The sequence below is a fragment of the Enhydra lutris genome, unplaced genomic scaffold, assembly GCF_002288905.1.
Source record: "Enhydra lutris kenyoni isolate GAN:26980312 unplaced genomic scaffold, ASM228890v2 scaffoldscaffold13, whole genome shotgun sequence".
In the NCBI taxonomy this organism is placed as follows: domain Eukaryota; kingdom Metazoa; phylum Chordata; class Mammalia; order Carnivora; family Mustelidae; genus Enhydra; species Enhydra lutris.
Window position 1 is genome coordinate 18,920,526 of NW_019154097.1, and position 19,080 is coordinate 18,939,605.

The 19,080-nt window shown below is 41.4% G+C and overlaps 1 protein-coding gene across 1 annotated transcript in view; it reads right to left on the reverse strand.

Annotated features, from left to right (window-relative positions):
- LOC111145699 (sushi domain containing 1) overlaps window positions 1-19,080 on the reverse strand; it is a 142,253-nt gene that overhangs the window by 43,745 nt on the left and 79,428 nt on the right. The window contains exon 10 of the mRNA XM_022500821.1: window positions 15,813-16,005. Within this exon, the coding sequence (XP_022356529.1) occupies window positions 15,813-16,005 (193 nt within the window). The remainder of the gene's footprint in view (window positions 1-15,812; window positions 16,006-19,080) is intronic.

The following is a 19,080-nucleotide window of genomic DNA, read 5'->3' on the forward strand; positions in this document are numbered from 1 at the left end:
AAAAGATGCTCGTCATCACTTACATCAGGGAAATGCAAATCAGAACCACAACGAAACATCACATCACATCTGTCAGAAGAGCTAAAATCAGCAACACAAGAAACAACAGTTTTGTTTTGGGGGAGGATATGAAGAAAAAGGAACACTCATGCACTGTTGTTGGGAATGCGCAGGGGCGCAGCCACTGTGGAAAACGGTATGAAGTTTCCTCAAAAGTTAAAAAACTACCTTATGATCCAGCAATCACACTACTGGGTATTTACCAAAAGAAAACAAAAACACTAAGTCAAGGGGATGCGTGCACCCCTATGTTTATAGTAGCATTACCTACAACAGCTAAATTATGGAAGCAGGCCAACTGTCCATCCATTGATGAATGGATAAAGAAGATGTGGTGTATATACACAATGGATTATTACTTGGCCATAAAAATGAATGAAATCTTGGGGCGCCTGGGTGGCTCAGTCGTTAAGCAACTGCCTTCAGCTCGGGTCATGATTCCAGGGTCCTGGGATCAAGCCCTTCATTGGGCTCTCTGCTCAGCGGGAAGCCTGCTTCTCCCTCTCCTGCTCCCCCTGCTTGTGTTCCCTCTCTTGCTGTGTCTCTCTCCATCAAATAAATAAATAAAATCTTTTAAAAAAGTGAATGAAATCTTGCCATTGGCAAGACATGGATGGAGCTAGAGTGTATTATGCTAAGCAAAATAAGCCAGTCATAGAAAGACAAATGCCATAAGATTTCACTCATATGTGGAATTTAAGAAACCGAACAAATGAGCAAAGGGAAAAGAAAGAGAGAAACAAATCAAGAAACAGATTCTTTTTTTAAAAGATTTTATTTATTTATTTGACAGACAGAGATCACAAGTAGGCAGAGAGGCAGGTGGGGGGCGGGGGGGGGGGGCAGGCTCCCTGCCGAGCAGAGAGCCTGATGGGGGGGGGGATGCCCCGAGCTGGAGGTCATGACCTGAGCCGAAAGCACTGAGTCACCCAGGCGCCCAAAAAAACAGATTCTTAACAACAAAAAAAAAATGGATTGTTACCAGGGGGGAGTGGGGGGGGGGCATGAGGGAAATAGGTGATGGGATTAAGGCGCGCACTTGTCGTGATGAGCCCTGGGTGACGTATAGAATTGCTGGATCACTATATTGTAAACCTGTAACTAACTAAAATTAAAATTAGAACTTTTAAAAAATGAAATGAAATGAAAAGTTCCCTATCCACGAGAGAAGAAACCACACACAAACTTCAAATAAGTAGAATAGAAAGAGAATAGAAAGAAATCAAACTAGAAATATCCAAGACTTATGAAGATATTTTTTTCTAAAAGACAGAAAAGAAAACAATAGAGAAATGCCACATCCATGAATGGAAAGACTCAAAAGTGAACCTTTCTGGAACACGTTAAGTTTACATGTTCATTCAGTGACTAAGGAAGTGCTTACCATGCACCAGCATGCTTTAGGGGCTAAGAACAAAGTGCGGAGGAAAAAAGTCCCTGAATGGGGGCACCTGGGTGGCTCAGTGGGTTAAAGCCTCTGCCTTCGGCTCAGGTCATGATCTCAGGGTCCTGGGATTGAGCCCCGTATTGGGCTCTCTGTTCAGCAGGGAGCCTGCTTCCCCCTCTCTCTCTGCCTGGTTCTCTGCCTACTTGTGATCTCTCTCTGTCAAATAAATAAATAAAATCTTTAAAAAAAAAAAAAGTCACTGAATGTCAGGGAACTCATCCTCGTGAAAAAGGCAGAAAATAAGTAAGTAAACAAATAAATAAAAAATATAATCTCGTGGGCTGGGAAAGACTGAACGAAAGCATTGCAGGGGGATAGAAAGCATGGCCAGGGAAAGCTCCCCGCAGAGATGGTTTGCGAGCAGAGAACTGAGGAGTGTGAGTGAGTCACCAAGAATGGAGGAAAAGGGCTAAGAGGGAGCTCCAAGGTCAACATCCCAGATGCAGGAATCAGCTTGTCACACTCACAGAACAGAAAGCAATTACTGCTAAGCTTCTTTGAAAAGATTAATGAGAACAGCAAGAAAAAAACTGTATTAAAAATATTGGAAGAGGCCATAATAGGTACTGGTACCTATTACAAAGTTACAACAGAGTTTCTCAACCTTTTATCATTACAGTCCCACAAGAAGACTTTTAAAACATTTCCCCCCAGTCCCTCACCTTTTATAAAATGTCAATACCCCCAATATGTTCTATGTTTCTTGTGTACTATATGTTTATCTATATATAAAAGGAATATTTTCTTGCCCCTCAAGGACCAATTTTTGCCCCCTTGTGGGTGATTTCACCTAAGGGTGACACCACGCCTACTGAGAATGTGTTAGAGCGATTAAATAAAACCATCTCACTGGTTAAATTCAGTTCCCTTTTGGTGGGAGAGCGACTCTCACCCTAAGTCTCTTCCCCTCCCCCTTTACTGGGGGGTTATGGTTTGAACCACAGGTAGCTCGAACCCCTGATGCGTTCGCTGGGGAGAAAAGGATCCCCGACAGAGCTAGTCCTAAATCCGTTCCTACCCTGCTCTCTGACCCTTCGCTACAAAAAGTACACGCTCTGTCCCTCATACAGATATGCCTTCCCCGGCTCATTTTTAGAAGGTCACTCTACCTTCTCTTTCTCTCCTTTCCCCACCCAGAAGGCCCATCTCATCCAGAAGCCTGAAGCTGAAAAACCAGACTTGCGAGAATGCCTCCGAGAAGAAAAGAGCCGGCTCTTGGTTCATGGAGTTATTTGAAATTTTGTTTCTGCTTCACTCATGTCTGGAGCAAGTCTGTCCAAAGCCAATCATTACTTCCTCTGGGCTCCCACTGCCCCTTCACGTATGGCAATTACACTTATACGCTGTATTATTATTGATCCTATCGCCCCACTGAACCGAGAGCTCCTTGAGAGGAGAGACTGATGCCTCACTCATGTCTCGCTCATCTCAGCCCCCTTCATGTCCCGGGCAATGGCAGGCACAGCACTCCTGGTTGTTTCAATGTAAACAAGCAGCAATAAGGAGGAAACTGAGCGACTGAGAGCATATTAACTCAATGAAATACAAGTGCTCTGTATAAGGCATGGTTCAGCCCTTACACTGTATTTAAAAGATTTTATTTATTTATTTGTCAGAGAGAGAGAGGGAGAGAGAGCAAGCACAGGCAGACAGAATGGCAGGCAGAGGCAGAGGGAGAAGCAGGCTCCCTGATGAGCAAGGAGCCCGATGTGGGACTCGATCCCAGGATGCTGGGATCATGACCTGAGCCGAAGGCAGCTGCTTAACCAACTGAGCCACCCAGGCGTCCCCCTTACAATGTATTTAATCTAGAAAAGGAGTTACACCTTCTGTCAGTATGACAAAAATACAAGGGCATATATAACATCCGTAATAAAGTAAATTTAGATAACATTTAACATTTTGTAGATGCTAATTGTGCCTTGGATATTGTGCTGGTTCCCTATAACCCACTTAGTTTTGCAAGAAACCCCTGACACAGGCATTGTTATTCCCATTTTACAGTTAAAGCAACTTAGTCACATAAAGGTTAAGTAATTTGCCCAAAGGCACACAGATAACAAGAGATCTGAGATTTGAGTTAGATAGCCTGACTCCAGAGTAACTGTGCCAAGCTATTATTGTTTCCACACTTTGTCCTGAAGCAGGGTATAAGAATTCAGAAAGAAAATCTATTTTCAGGGGCACCTGGGTGGCTCAGTGGGTTAGGCCTCTGCCTTCGGCTCGGGTCATGATCCCAGGGTCCTGGGATCGAGCCCCGCATCGGGCTCTCTGCTCGGCGGGGAGCCTGCTTCCCCCTCTCTCTGTCTGCCTCTCTGCCTACTTGTGATCTCTCTCTCTCTCTCTGTCAAATAAATAAATAAAATCTAAAAAAAAAAAAAGAAAATCTATTTTCAGTTGGACAGACTGTGGAAGAAGGGATGAAGGGAATATTAAGAACTGAAGAAAAATGGGGAGGGGATTCCAGGTAGAGGACATAGCATGTGCAAAGATACAGGAGTAGAAAAGTTAGCACTTGAGTTATTCCGGATTAGCGCTGCAATTTGTTCGAGGATGGTGGTGGTGGGTTAAATCCAAATCTCTCAAGAGTATTTCCCGCAACACTCTTCAGATCAACAAGGACAAATGCATCAACATAAAACCAGTGCTGTCATAACCAGAAGACAGAGAATATAAGAAATTTTAAATTGCCTATTAATGGAAGAATAAATACCAAGTTCTAGCAAAGCTGTTTCTCAACCTCCCACAAGTCACTGTCAGAGGGCGCTAGAAGAGCATGGGAAAGAGAAGAGGGAAACAAAAGGGTCTGAACATGTGCTTGACTCACTCCCAGATAGAGAAATTCCACCTTCAGCATGAAAATACTGAAAAGAAGATCTGGTATACCAGGGTACTGACTACAAGCAAACGATGAAAGTCTAGGAGGCTTAAGGTAGTCGTATGAGAAAGGCATTGTTTCTGGGAAAGCAGGTGACTAAATGGAAAGAACTGGTATTCTGTGGAGACTAAGTACTGATGGGGAAAAAAAGCAAGAGGGGAATGCAATAGCCTACATAGCAAGAGAGAACCCCAAAATAAAAGAATATACCATTCATTCCCTCTCTCCCCCAAAATCAAAATATCCTTTAAAAGAACTGTACTTCATTAAATGACAGAAGAGGGCACTCTTAACCTAGAAATATTATTAACCTACTAAACTATCAATTCTATGGAATTCATATGTAAAAGAAGTATTCACTGAAAAGAAAGATAGAAAGAAAGAAAGAGAAAAGAAAAAAAAAAAGAGGGAAAGAAAGCCAGCCAAGATGATAATCAAAACATCTCACTTTGTGAAAAACTCTACATTTTTTAATAATACCTAAACAAAAATTAAACACACACACACACACACACCAGTAACTCTGTAACACAATAAACTGAAATAAATATCCTCAAATAAGCATGGTGGGGTATGAGGAAAACACCTTGAGTCAGAAATTCAAAAACTAAGAACATAAATGGACACAAAGCAGGCAGGAAATGAAACAAAAGTGACTGAGTTCAGGAAACAAACAAAAGGAAAAGACAAATTCATATCAGAAATAAAGTCAAAATGTCATAGTACCCAAAGAAGGATAGATTAGAATAAAAAATTGAGCAAAATTGAAGAAATACAGGAAAACAACCAAAAAGAATAAAAATGATATTAAAAAGAAGAAAAGGGGAGCAAAAATCAAGTGGCTGAAAAGGAATATAAGCAAAGATCCAACATATGTATAATTACAGTCTCTAAAGAAGAAAAACACCAAAACCGAATTAATATTTAAAACTATAATCCAGGGACGCCTGGGTGGCTCAGTTGGTTAAGCAGCTGCCTTCGGCTCAGGTCGTGATCCCAGCGTCCTGGGATCGAGTCCCACATCGGGCTCCTTGCTCGTCAGGGAGCCTGCTTCTCCCTCTGCCTCTGCCTGCCATTCTGTCTGCCTGTGCTCACTCTCTCTCCCTCTCTCCCTCTCTCCCTGACAAATAAATAAATAAAATCTTTAAAAAAAAAAAAAAAAACTATAATCCAGGTTAAGTCTACAGAAATAAAAAGATCAAATATAAGTGCTGAAAGGGCCCACTGTAAACCTGAGAAAGCTTATCCAGAATATAATAAATATGGAAGCAGAAATTAATGATATAGTTGAGCAAGGGTCACAGACTTTCTTCTGTAGAGGGTCAGAAAGTAACTATTTTAGTAAAAACCTTTTCAGCCTGTTCTGTCACACTATTCGACTCTGTCTTTGTAGCACAAAAGTAGCCACAGACATTATGTAAACAAACGACTTAGCCTTTAGTGTCCAATAAAAGTTTATTATAGAAACAGGCAATGGGCCAGATGTGGCCCACTGGCGATAGCTGGCTAATCCTTGATGTGGAGGGGGAAGATAACAGGAGGTCCAATTAACAGAATAAAACCATGGCTTTTTGAAAATACTAATAAAATAGATGACCTCCTAGCTAACTTCATCTAGAAAAAAGGAAGAAAATACAAGTAAAAGGAGAAATAATCACTGAAACAGAAGAAAATTTAAAAAGTTAAATATAAGTATTTCACAGGCCACTCTGCAAATAAATTTAAATACACAGAGAAAATGGGTAATTCCTAAGAAAACGGTTTGCTAAACTGACCCCATTAGACTTTAAAAGTTAACAGATCATTTTCCACAGGGGAAAAAAAAACCTGAGAAAGTTATCAAGGAACTTCCCCACCAGAAAAGCCCCCATGCCTGGGCTGTTTTGTGGGGAAATTCTACCTAACCATTGAAGACCAGATAGTCCAAATGCTATGTGAATTGTAATAATGAATAAAACCTTTAAAACAATGAAGGGCTTAATAAAGAAGGAAACCTTTCAAAATCTTTTTATGAAACAAGAAAAATATTAATGCCTAAATCTGATAAAGATGATACAATAAAGATGATACAATCTGATAAAGAGATAAAACTATAAACTAATATCACTTATGAATATTGACGTAAAAATACTAAAGAAAGTATTAGTGAAGAGAATCTAACTCCAGAGAAGAAACAAACACACTATAACCAAGTGGGATTTATTTCAGGGAAAGAGAGAAAATGGGGAGAGGATCAAGAGAAAGAAAAACAGAGAGAGAAATTTGAAATCATATCAAAATTTAAAAATTACAAGGAAAAGAAATTTAAAAGAATATATTGTAGTTGGCTTTCCTTTGCACTGTATTAATGGATATTTTAGACTAAGGAGTTATGTGATCTTTTCTCTGATTTCAGCCTACGAGATGGCAGTCTTGGAGTCTCTCTGTGTAGACATGACTGGAATATGGGGTAGTTCCAAAAAGAGTAACAACATGAATCCACTGCCTCCAAAACCATTTAGGACCCATTTAGTGAAGGGTTCCAATTCTAAATAACTTATTCATCTTTATCTACTCTATGGGTATCATACTGCCTAGCTGGACCTACCATGTCATTGTGTTACCTTAAAAAGAAACAACAATTTACTGCCCATCCCCACCTCATTTGGACATATTGCAAATGCTTGGATATCCCATGCCAAATAAACGCCATTTTGGGGCTTGACCAGTTCTAAGTGTGAGTGTCTCAGACTGTTGGCTTATAAAAGAAGCAGAAAGACTTCAGACATAACTCCTCGACCACAGAATACTGTTACGATATTTATCAGATTGTAGGAAACGGTCAGAAACAATGTTAAAATTTTTATGGTCTTTTTATTATCTTTTCTTTGAACTTCAATTCTGTAAACAGGAATCAGTTGGGGGGTGGAAGTTTTCTAAGGTCAACACAGACCTCAAATCAGGCGTGCTGTCAGAAGACTTGCAACATAAACCACTGTGACGGTCACAGCTTTCCACCAGGTGATGGAGGGAAGACTACTCTGTTTCCCCCGAATTATTTTTTAAAAAAAATGTACCGGGGCACCTGGGTGGCTCAGTAGGTTAAAGCCTCTGCCTTCGGCTCAGGTCATGATCCCAGGGTCCTGGGATCAAGCCCCGTATCGGGCTCTCTGCTCGGCGGAGAGCTTGCTTCCCCTTCTCTCTCTGCCTGCCTCTCTGCCTACTTGTGATCTCTCTGTGTCAAATAAATAGATAAAATCTTTTTTTAAAAATGTACCAACACTACTTTAGAAGTAAATGCATGTAATCCTCTGCTTACAGAGAACAGAGAAACAAGAAATCTCTTATTCCTAAGTGACAGAGTTTTTAAAATCCTAATTAGGAGCAGTCTAAATAGACAGTTGACTTGGCAAGGGAAACAATGTCAGAAAGAATGGCTAAGAATCAACTGTTTTAAACACAAAGTCACTATTTTTATAACTGTTCTATAAACAGTGGTATCTTTGTACTATCCTTTAGTTGTCCGTGATGTACATTTTGCAAACAGTTTATCTTAGAAGGAACAAGAGGATATAACAGTGTTCAAAGTTGGGAGTTTTACTGTTACTTTGTTGAGATTTTTCTTAAGACAAATTTGGTATCTCATTACAACTCCCATAAAACTTGCTTGCTAAAAGTATGGGATCATATTATATGGAGAGAAATTGGCGGGGGTTTCAATCACTCATTCTGTGCAGGACAAATTTACTTTTTTTTTTTTCATTTTTGAAGATTTTATTTATTTATATCCCAGAGAGAGAGAGAGAGAGAGAGAGAGAGAGAGCATGAACAAGCAGGGGGAGCAGCAGGCAGAGGGAGAAGCAGGATTCCCCACTGAGCAAGGAGCCTGGTGTGGGGCTCGATCCCAGGACCCTGGGATCATGACCTGAGCTGAAGGCAGACGCTTAACTGACTGAGCCACCCAGGCGCCCCTGTGCAGGGAAAATCCAAACGATTCCCTTGATTCAGCTCCATAGGCTGAACCTTCTAACAGAGGTGGGCAGCCTTCTATTGAGGCACAGGTCCTTGCATTCAACACAGAACAGCTGCTCCCTGGGTACTGGGTAGAGAGAACAATCTCAACCCCAGTGACACCTACCATTTATAAGACCTGAATTGAGAGAACCAATATTTAGGAAACATGGACACCAGTCATTCCTCCAAATAATCCACAATAATTTAATCCTACCCTTGAATCAAGCCAGATCAACAGAGGACAGGCATTTTTAAGGCATCTTTCCTTATCCACCGCACACTTTCCTGTAATGTAATGAGTCACGCTCAGGGGCAATAAGCCTCATAAAATCCCCATAAAATGGGGCAACTGGGTGGCTCAGTGGGTTAAGCCTCTGCCTTTGGCTCAGGTCATGATCTCAGGGTCCTGGGATCGACCCCAGCATCGGGCTCTCTGCTCAGCAGGGAGCCTGCTTCCCTCTCTCTCTCTGCCTGCCTCTCTGCCTACTTGTGATCTCTGTCTGTCAAATAAATAAATAAAATCTTTTTTAAAAAATCCTCATAAAATGCTGCTCATACATTGTACTACCTATGAATTCTCCCTGGAATAAAAAAATTCCTATCTAATCACATTGTTGATAAGTACTTCCCCTGAGAAACACCACTTTGTTATAACCTTAAGGCAATGTCATGGCACCCTTTCTGACTGGATGGGTAGAAAATGAAACCTAAATTTGTGAGCCACTAATGGAAAGATAAATAAGTTATAAGAATATGGATTATTCTTAACCTTACTTCTGCATCTTTTTTTATGTCCCTGACTTTGTTTCATTCTTCTTTATTTTTTAAAGGTTTTTTTTTCTTTTTATTCTTTCTTTTTTAAGATTTTTATTTATTTATTTGTCAGAGAGAGCGAGCAAGCACAGTAGGGGGAGCAACAGGCAGAGGGAGAAGCAGGCTTCCCTTGAGCAGGGAGCCCAATGTGGGGCTCGATCCCAAGACCCTGGGTTCATGACCTGACCCAAAGGCAGATACTTAAACTCCTGAGTCATCCAGATGCTCCTCATTCTTCTTTAGCTTACATATCTAACTTATTTTATTTGCTATACCCATGCAGGTCACTTTAAAAAGAGATGGGACATAAATAAGTACTCTTGTGTTTTAAAAATTCTACACTTAGTATTAATATAATAAATCACAAAGGAAAAGATCAATAGTATTGACTACATAGAATCTAAAACTTTTATATGTCAAAAACACCATAAACAAATAAAAAGAAACTATTAATCAAGAAAAATGTTTGACATAAATAATAATGAAACTCCTACCCTATGAATAAGTTTTATATCTCAATAAGAATACAAAATTGGATAGATGAAATGATGATGGTAAATAAACTGGTCAAGAAATTTGATGTTGAAATAAATGGATTTGAAGAAACCCAGAACTGTTTTCCTGACATAGACTCCTAGAACTAGAGGAGAACTTTCCCATTCAACCCTCTAATACTGCAGAAGCCAATTACCTTGCTCAAATGTGTTAAAGGTTGTTATTTACCTGTCTTCCCATTTTCACAAAGGAAAACACGATTGCGGCCTCTCTCCACTCCCTATTCACTAATCCTCAAGGAAGGAACAGTATATGTGATCTGACAGGGAGGAGACTCCCACTCCTTGGTCACATCTCCTAGGGGGTAGAGTTCATATATCATAGGTCACTGCCCAAACAAGATGCAGATTCTTGCTTCCTGGGACCGGCACATAGGGCAAGACTAGGAGAGAATGAAATAGAGTGAAGGAAATCACATCAAGGAGAAGAAAATTTGAAATCCTATTGGCCTAGCTAGAAAAAAAAATATGATAAGGAAAAGAAAATACATCCAAATGTAATTACTCTAAAGAGCCCCTGAAAGATAGGGATATTTACTAGGTTCGGGGAAAGTGGCTCAAAATCATCAAAGAAAAGAGTAACAGGACTATTATGGAGGACAGACTAAGAGGACACTTCCCGCAACAGGTGCCCAGATCCAGGTATCATTCTCTCAAGCAAGGTCTTCTAAAAGTTTTTTTTTTAAGATTTTATTTATTTATTTGACAGACAACAATCACAAGTAGACAGAGAGGCAGGCAGAGGGAGAGGGAGAAGCAGGTTCCCCGCTGAGCGGAGAGCCCGATGCAGGGCTCGATCCCAGGACCCTGGGATCATGACCTGAGCCAAAGGCAGAGGCTTTAACCCACTGAGCCACCCAGGCACCCCTAAAAGTTTTAAATAGGGACACCAGAGTCAACATTAATGGGGCAGCCCTCTGTAACTGCAGTTGTCATGCTACACAGTTCCAGAAAATGTGGACACATTTAAGAAGAGAATGGCTAGAAAAATCAGAGGAGAATTCTTCAAGCGCCATTAAATTAGTTTCAGGTGACACTGTTCTTGTAGCAGGTACAGCCCTGGCTTGAAGGAAACCTGCCTGGGAAATGCAGGGAGTTAGAACTTGAGGAAGAAGGAACAGAAAAACAGAGGTGCCTGAAGGAGGAGCCGAGGAGAATGACAATTGATTAGACCTCCCCCTGGGTTAGAGGTTGAACTGAATAGAAACATACACCTTCTAATGAAATGAAACGTGGGCAAGATTTCTTTAAACACTGGAGGATGGCAGCAGATCCAGAACTCTCTGGCATCATTCTTTCCCCACGGAGACTCCCCTGGCTGAATCCAAAGTACAATGTTAGGAGAACAAAAATCTAAGTGTGAAAACAAAAACCAAATATAGGGCAGGAAAGTCCTAATACCTAGCAAAAGGAATTGGCCAGACCTGGGGATAGAAAAGGAACAGAAATGAGGGGGACGGCAGGTGCAAAGCTTCCAGTGGGAATCATCAGAGGGAGCTGGGCCCTGGAGGCTTACCCGATGCAGAAACGGATATGGTGGCCAGAAGGGATGTTGCAGTGCCCAACAAAGCAGCCCAGGCAGCTGAGTCTTAAAAGTCAATTCTAAGGAAAGGTGGGGCTTGGGTGGAAATCCACTAACCTAAGGCACTTCCTGGACGTCACTCAGTCAGCGAAAGCACCAGTTCCAGAAACTCAGTGAAGCTTAAGGATCCACCGAGGTTATTTCTCCAGGAATCAAATGTGAAAACTCCTAAGCAGGAAGTGGCACTCAGAGACAAGGCATTCAGATAAGAATTCCAGAAGCTCAGAACTAAAACAATTCTTGGGATCTTTCTGGGGACAGTGAAATTGAGAGAAAAAAGCAGAAAATTGGGACAGTGAAGGAGGCATGTAAGACAGTGCAATTCTCTTGAAGACTTTCCTACTACTACTCCTCTCACTATAACATGGGGCCTCCTGCCCACAGCAAAGAGGCTCATCCACTAGAGACGAAGATCTTCAGCCATGGTGACCGGTGGATAGGAACAGGGCTTGAAGGAGAAGTGAAAACGGAAAGGTTCTAAATCCTTGGGACAGGCACCAAGAAAGACCCAGAGCCACCATGGCAAAGTCCTAAAATTTTCAAGGGAAGAAAATTTCCCTCCCTGCAAAACGTATGGCAAGATCCCAGTAACCTTATGAGAAGAGATCACTTCCCAAACTTAGTTCAAATTCACAGGTGGTGGACACCAAGTAGCTTGGTAATCTAGAGAGGCTGAAATATCACATGCCAGATTATACTTAGCATTGGTAATTCAGGATCCAGGTTGTAAAGGAGAAGATAACAATGGACTTACTTTCTAAATTTGACACCATGGGACCCTGATTGATACTCAAGCTACAGTTTAGACCCCATGTCCTACCACTTTCTCCAGCTCACTTTGCTCTAGCCATCCTAATTTCCTTGACGTTCCTAGAACATGCCAAGGACATGCCTCTCTCAAGACCATGTCACTTGGTGTCCTCCTTGTGCATGGCTTATTCCCTCACTTCCTCCAGATCTGTGCCCAAATGTCACTTTCTAAGAGAGGCCTTCCAGGAGACATGAACAGACATTCCTCCAAAGAAGACATACAAATGGTCAAAAGACACATGAAAAAATGCTCAACATCACTCATCATCAGGGAAGTGCAAATAAAAACCACAATGAGAAGCAACCTCACACCAGTTAGAATGGCTAAATTAACAAGTCAGGAAACAACAGATGTTGTTGAGGATACAGAGGAAGGGGAACCCATTTACACAGTTGGTGGGAAAGCAAGCTGGTGCAGCTACTCTGGAAAATAGTATGGAGGTTCTTCAAAAAGTTAAAATTAGAGCTACCCTATGGCCCAGCAATTGCACTAGTAGGTATTACCCAAAAGATACAAACATGGTGACCTAAAGGGGCACCTGCACCCCAATGTTTATAGCAGCTATGTCCAAAATAGCCAAATTATGGAAAGAGCTCAGATGTCCATCAACAGATGAGTAGATAAAGAAAATATGGTGTACACACACACACACAGAGGTATATTACTCAGCCATCAAAAAAGAAATAACTTGCAACGATGTGGAAAGAACTAAAGGGTATTAGGCTAAGCAAAATAAGTCAATCAGAGAAAGAATTATCATATGATCTCACTGATATATGGAATTGAAGAAATAAAACAGAGGATCGTCAGGGAAAGGAGAATAAAATAAAGTAAGATGAAATCAGAAGGGAGACAAACCATAAGAGGCTCTTAACCCTAGGAAACAAACTGAGGGTTGCTGAAGGGGAGGGGGTTCAGGGGCACGGGTAACTAGATGACAGGCATTAAGGAGGGCACATGATGGAATGAGCGCTGGGTGTTACATGCAACTGATGAATCACTAAGTTCTATCTCTGAAACTAATACTACAGTATATGTTAATTAAATGAATTTAAATAAAATATAAATAAATATATTTTATATATCTCATATATATATATTTTATATACAGAGAGAGGCCTAAATATAATATATATATAATATATATTTAAATAGAGGCCTTCCCTGACCACCAGTTGTCACTCCCTTTGCCATGCTTTCTTTGCCACACAACATGGGATTTATTTCCCTACTTGTTTATCTCTCTCCACCACGACCCCCCAACAACTCCAGCACCATGTCAGCTGGGACTGCTTTATTGCTACCATGATGTCAGCTATCAGAACCTGCTTGACACAGAGTAGGAAAGAAATAAACATTTATTCTATGAATGCATTTATGCATCCATGGCGTTTGAAGTTTTTGCTCACTGTCCAAGGTTGGCAAAAGTCAGGTGGGTCAGGACGAACTATGCACTGGGTTCTGAGAATATAATTTTGCTTTTTTCTTCGGAATAACTAATAATTAGTGAGAAGCAGCAGAAGTACATTAAGAATGAAGGCTGTGGGGCCAGGGTCACATCAGCCCGTGTTCAAATCACTAAGTATGTGATCCTGGATAAATTGTTTAATTTAAGATCTCATGATCTTTGTCTATAAAATGGGAATAACAGCAATGCCTTCCTCAGAAGGTTTGGTGGATCTGAGTTGATTCGAAGAGGACACATTGGTTTTGTTTTTGTTTCTGTTTTGTTTTATATTTTTTTGCTCACTCTAAATATATATATATATATATATGTATATGTACATGTATATATGTGTGTGTGTATGTGTATATATATGCGTGTGTATATATATATATATATATATATATATATATATATATATATATAAAATCTCCACACCTTCTTTATCCATTCATCAGTCGGTGGACACTTGGTCTACTTCCCTAATTTGACTCTTGTAAATAATGCTATAAACACCAGGGTGCATGTATCCCTTTGAATTAGTGTCCTTGCATTCTTTGGGTAAATACCTAGTAGTGGGATTTCTGGATGTAACGTAGTTCTATTTTTATTTATTTATTTATTTATTTTTGCGTAGTTCTATTTTTAACTTTATGAGAAACCTCCAAACTTTTCTCCGAACTGTCTGTACTAGTTTGCATTCCCACCAGCAGTGCAAGAGAGTTTCCCTTTCTCTACATCTTCTCCAACACCTGCTGTTTCTTTTTTTTTTTTTAAGATTTTATTTATTTATTTGACAGTGAGAGATCACAAGTAGGCAGAGAGGCAGGCAGAGAGAGAGGGGGAAGCAGGCTCCTCGCTAAGCAGGGAGCCCGACGTGGGACTCGATCCCAGGACCCTGAGATCATGACCTGAGCTGAAGGCAGAGGTTTAACCCACTGAGCCACCCAGGGGCCCCAACACCTGTTGTTTCTTGTGTTGTTGATTTTTGCCATTCTGACAGTAATGAGGTGGTGTGTCACTGTGGTTTTGATCTGCATTTCCTGATGATGAGTGATGTGGTACATCTTTCAATGTGTCTGTTGGCCATCTGCATGTCTTCTTTGGAAAAATGTCTGTTCATGCCTTCTGCCCATTGTTTAATTGGTTTATTTGGTTTTTGGGTGTTGAGTTTTATAAGTTTTTTTATATATATATTTTGGATACTAACCCAAAGAGGGCACTTTGAAGAGTGCCCGGCACATACTTAGTACTCAATAAACATAGGTATCATCACCATCATCATTATTACGTGCTGGGAGCTATTCTAAACAATTTACTTGTATTATGTCATGTAAAGATCAGTCAGGAGGTAACTGAGGCCTGGGAGCCAAGAAGAACATAGCTAATTCATTGGCTGTTTTTTAAAAATGGAGTTGAAGGTCACACAACATAAAATTAACCACTTTTGAGTGTATTCTTTAGTGACATTTCTTAAGTTCACAGTGTTGGGCAACCATCACATAATTCTGCTTTTTTCTTTTCTCAGAACAATGATGAATATGGGAGGAAGCATCAGGAAGACAGGAGCAGGACCTAATCTATTCAACTGCCTTCCTTCAGAGGGGGCAGCCTCTCTACTTGGTTGCCTGTAAATTTGCCTGCTAAACCCAAAGGACTCAAGAATAAAAAAATTCTGTGTCCCTTCCTACTAACGAGAGCTATAGAGTTCATACAGCTGGCCTCTATCTGGCTTCCTCACAAGGCCACATGCCCTTTCTAGGAAGCCTGACCTTCATGAGGCCACTGTTCTCTATGTCAGGTTCATGTGCTCAAACATGGTCCAGTCATAAGGCCTCTTTGTCTCGCCAGTGACACCACAGTGAGGCTCACATCACTGATGTCCAGGAATTTGGTTCTGGTTGTCCATAACGACTACCCTGGGGGCTCAGCGATCTTAAACCGGAGTAAGAGATAGGAGGCCTGACAGTATTTTCAATCCATCACTAGCAGGGAGCCCTAAATAAAAGGGTCCATTCTTGGCGCCTACCCACTATGAGCTAGAACCCCTGTGCGGAAGGGAATAGATGGTAAGATTCAGGCACCGTGAAACCCAGAGAAAAGTTGGGTGTCATTAGAACTGGAACACAAGTCTCCTGACTCCCAGATGAGCAGTTTTCATATTCCCCCACGTTGTGCAATGCACATTATTTCACGTGTCCTGAGACACAAAAGAGACACGTACACCCACCTGCTGGTGCGGTTGTCATCGTTATTTGCACTGACTGCTGCTCAGAAGATCCCAGGAGAGTGACATTCACTGTGTAATCAGTTGCTGGGTACAGGTCTAAACATACCACCGGAGTTCGCTCCCTTGTTGTGAAGTTAAATGATGTTGCATGATAAAAATTATTCAGGTACCACCTTTGACCCAGAACTTGAAACTGTCGTGAGATGAAAAGAAAGCATTGCATTAAATTTTCTGTTGGCTTGCAGATATCTAGATTATAAGCAAAACAGAAATAAAGCAAGAAGGTTCATTCTATTGGAATTACTTCTAATACAACACCAAGCTAACTTGGGGATGGACTTTACAACCTACCCTCCCTGTCCTGTTCAACGTCCCCTGCCCCTCCACCAGCTACAGGACAAAGCTGAAAATGTATAATGGCATCTCAAATGAACAAAATGTAGGCTATTCTAAGATAATGATGCCCTCCCAGGTAACGAAGATAGCACTGGAGCCACTGGGCAAAATTCTTTTTTTTTTTTGTTTAAGATTTTATTTATTTATTTGACAGAGAGAGATCACAGGTAGACAGAGAAGCAGGCAGAGAGAGAGAGGGAAGCAGGCTCCCTGCTGAGCAGAGAGCCCGATGCGGGACTCGATCCCAGGACCCTGAGATCATGACCTGAGCCGAAGGCAGAGGCTTAACCGACTGAGCCACCCAGGTGCCCCAAAATTATCTTCTTTTCATTCAAAAAGAATCCATTGATACACCTCACAGAACAGAATTTTTGAACTTCATGAGGACTCTTCCCAATTGTGCTTTCAAAGCAACTGTACAAGGGTACTTCACTTGGTCCTTCCTAGTAGAGCTCTGATAAGAGAGTTTTTGAGTTTTTGGCCCATGGATCCATCATGCATGGTGTTAACCTATAACACTCTATCCACTGCCAACCCAAGATGCAGGTATAATGTAGGGACTTACGAGGGAAAAAACATGTAAAGGTCCCGGAAGTAATATGATCAACCCCGAGCCGATCCATGTGCTACCGCTAGACATCTTGGTGTTTAGCGTTTGCTTTGATGCTCATGTCACTGGCTATGGCTGCCCTCCATCCCTTCCCATCACTGCCGTTCTTCCACAGTCATCCAAGACCCGGCTCACTGGGAGTTTCCACTCTCCCCCAGTTCCTAGCATTCTCTTGGGTAACCTGAAGGTCTTTATGGACACGCCATCGAAACTTGGCCTCAGAGATCCTGAGCTCAATGCTATGAAGCTCTTCCGCTCCACTTTAGCTACTCATAGCCACAGCCACATCCCAGGCTATGCCATCCTCAGAGCTGCTCCAAGATCTCACAATCTCCTATCCCACTGGACCACTCATCCATTACATCCGATCTCTCTCAAGAAACCCCCCAAAGGCATCCTCACTCGAGATCTTCTACCTGTATTCTACCACCTCCATCCCGGTCTTCCCCAGCTCTCCCAGGTACCCTATCACTTCAATTATTCTCTTGCCTGACACCCTGCATGCCCTTGCCCCTCTGTTCTCAGTTCACCCATTCTAGAAAACTGGAAACACACTGGGTCCACCCAGATATTTGGCTTCATCAGGTCTACATTTAGGCTGCTGCCATCTGCTGGAAAAAACCTCACAACTAGGCAGGCTCAGTCTCAGACTAAACTCCACGTGGTTTAGTCTACAAACAAAATATAACTTTCTGATCACATATTTTAAACCATACTGTATGCACAATTTTATAGTAAAGTTGTTTTATTTAAAAATATATTGTGAAGGTTTTTTTCTCTGTCATGAATTCATTCTGTAAAAAGATATACAGAGTATACAGTGTTGGGTATACAATGGCAAAGTACAAGCCCTAACATTAAGGAACTCACAGATGAGTATCCAGGCAAACAAAATACCCAGGGGTAAGTCCTAGAGTACGTGAGGCAGTAGGGGACTGACTCAGGAGGGACACTGAACCCTCCTCTTTGGGGGTCAGGAAAAGCTGCCTTATCTAAATTTGGACCCAAGGAGAAATGAGCATTAACCAGGTGAGTCGCGGACAGGACAAGCAATTCAGACGGCAGGAACAGCGTTCAGGAAAGGAGGTCACTGAAACCTGCCCACCAGGGGAGATGAGTGACCTGGGCCTTGCAGATAAACAGGAGTCAGCCCAGTAGGGCAAGGGAAAGAAGGGCATTGCTGGCAGGAGAATCACGTACGTGAAGACAGCGCAAAAAAGAACACAAAAAGTTAATCGGGGAGTGTGGGCCTAGAACTTATAAAACAGATGAGGTCTGGGGAAAAAGATTTAGGACTTAACAGCATAGAGACAGTGAAGGAAGTAAAGAGATTGGATAACATGGCCCAAAGAAGGGTACAGAATGACAAGAGAATGGTAATCAGATTTAAGGGATCGGCAGAGGAAGGGAATCCTAGGAAGGAGAAACAGACAAAGGGCGAAGTAATAGGAGAAACAGAGACCATTTCCACAGGAATCCTGGTCAACAGCAGCAACTGCAATTCACTGTGAGGCAGAACATACTCTGCATCTGCAGAAGGTTCTAGCAGATGAACGTGGGATTGTTTACGTAGCCAAATCCCCACATGAACATTTACATCGTTTCCAACTTCCCCTACTATAAACAGAGCTTCAGAGAACTGCTTGGTCTTTCTGTATAGGTCTGCTTGATTAATTATAGCTCATTTCCAAAAATTTACTGAGGCTAACAAATAAGAAATAACTATTCCAGAAAAGTCATGCCCGTTTAACTGGCCAGCAGCTGGGTGTAACAGTACTCTATGCTGGGGATATCTGGGTGGCTCAGTTGGTTAAGTGTCCGACTCTTGATTTAGGCTCAGGTCATCATCTTAGGGTCGTGAGATCAAGTCCTGAGTCAGGCTCCATGCTGGGCATGGTGTCTGCTTAAGAGTCCCTTTCTCTCCCTCTTCCTCTGCCCTTGCCCAACCTTGCACGCATGCTCACTCGCTCTCAAAAATAAATAAATGAATAAATAAATAAATAAATAAACAAACAAACACCAAACAAACAAAAACAAAAACAGTACTCTGTACTTATAGAAGAATCATTGTATCTTGTGGTTTAATTTTTTTTTCTTTTTCTTACAAGTGAGGCATAAAATGTGTTCATATGTGTTTTGGCATCATATATATATATATATATATAGGATATATATATATCCTCTTTGGAAAACTGCCCTTGAATGTTCACATTTTCCAATGGACTTGTTGAGAGTGCTTTCCATGTTACTTAAATGAATCTT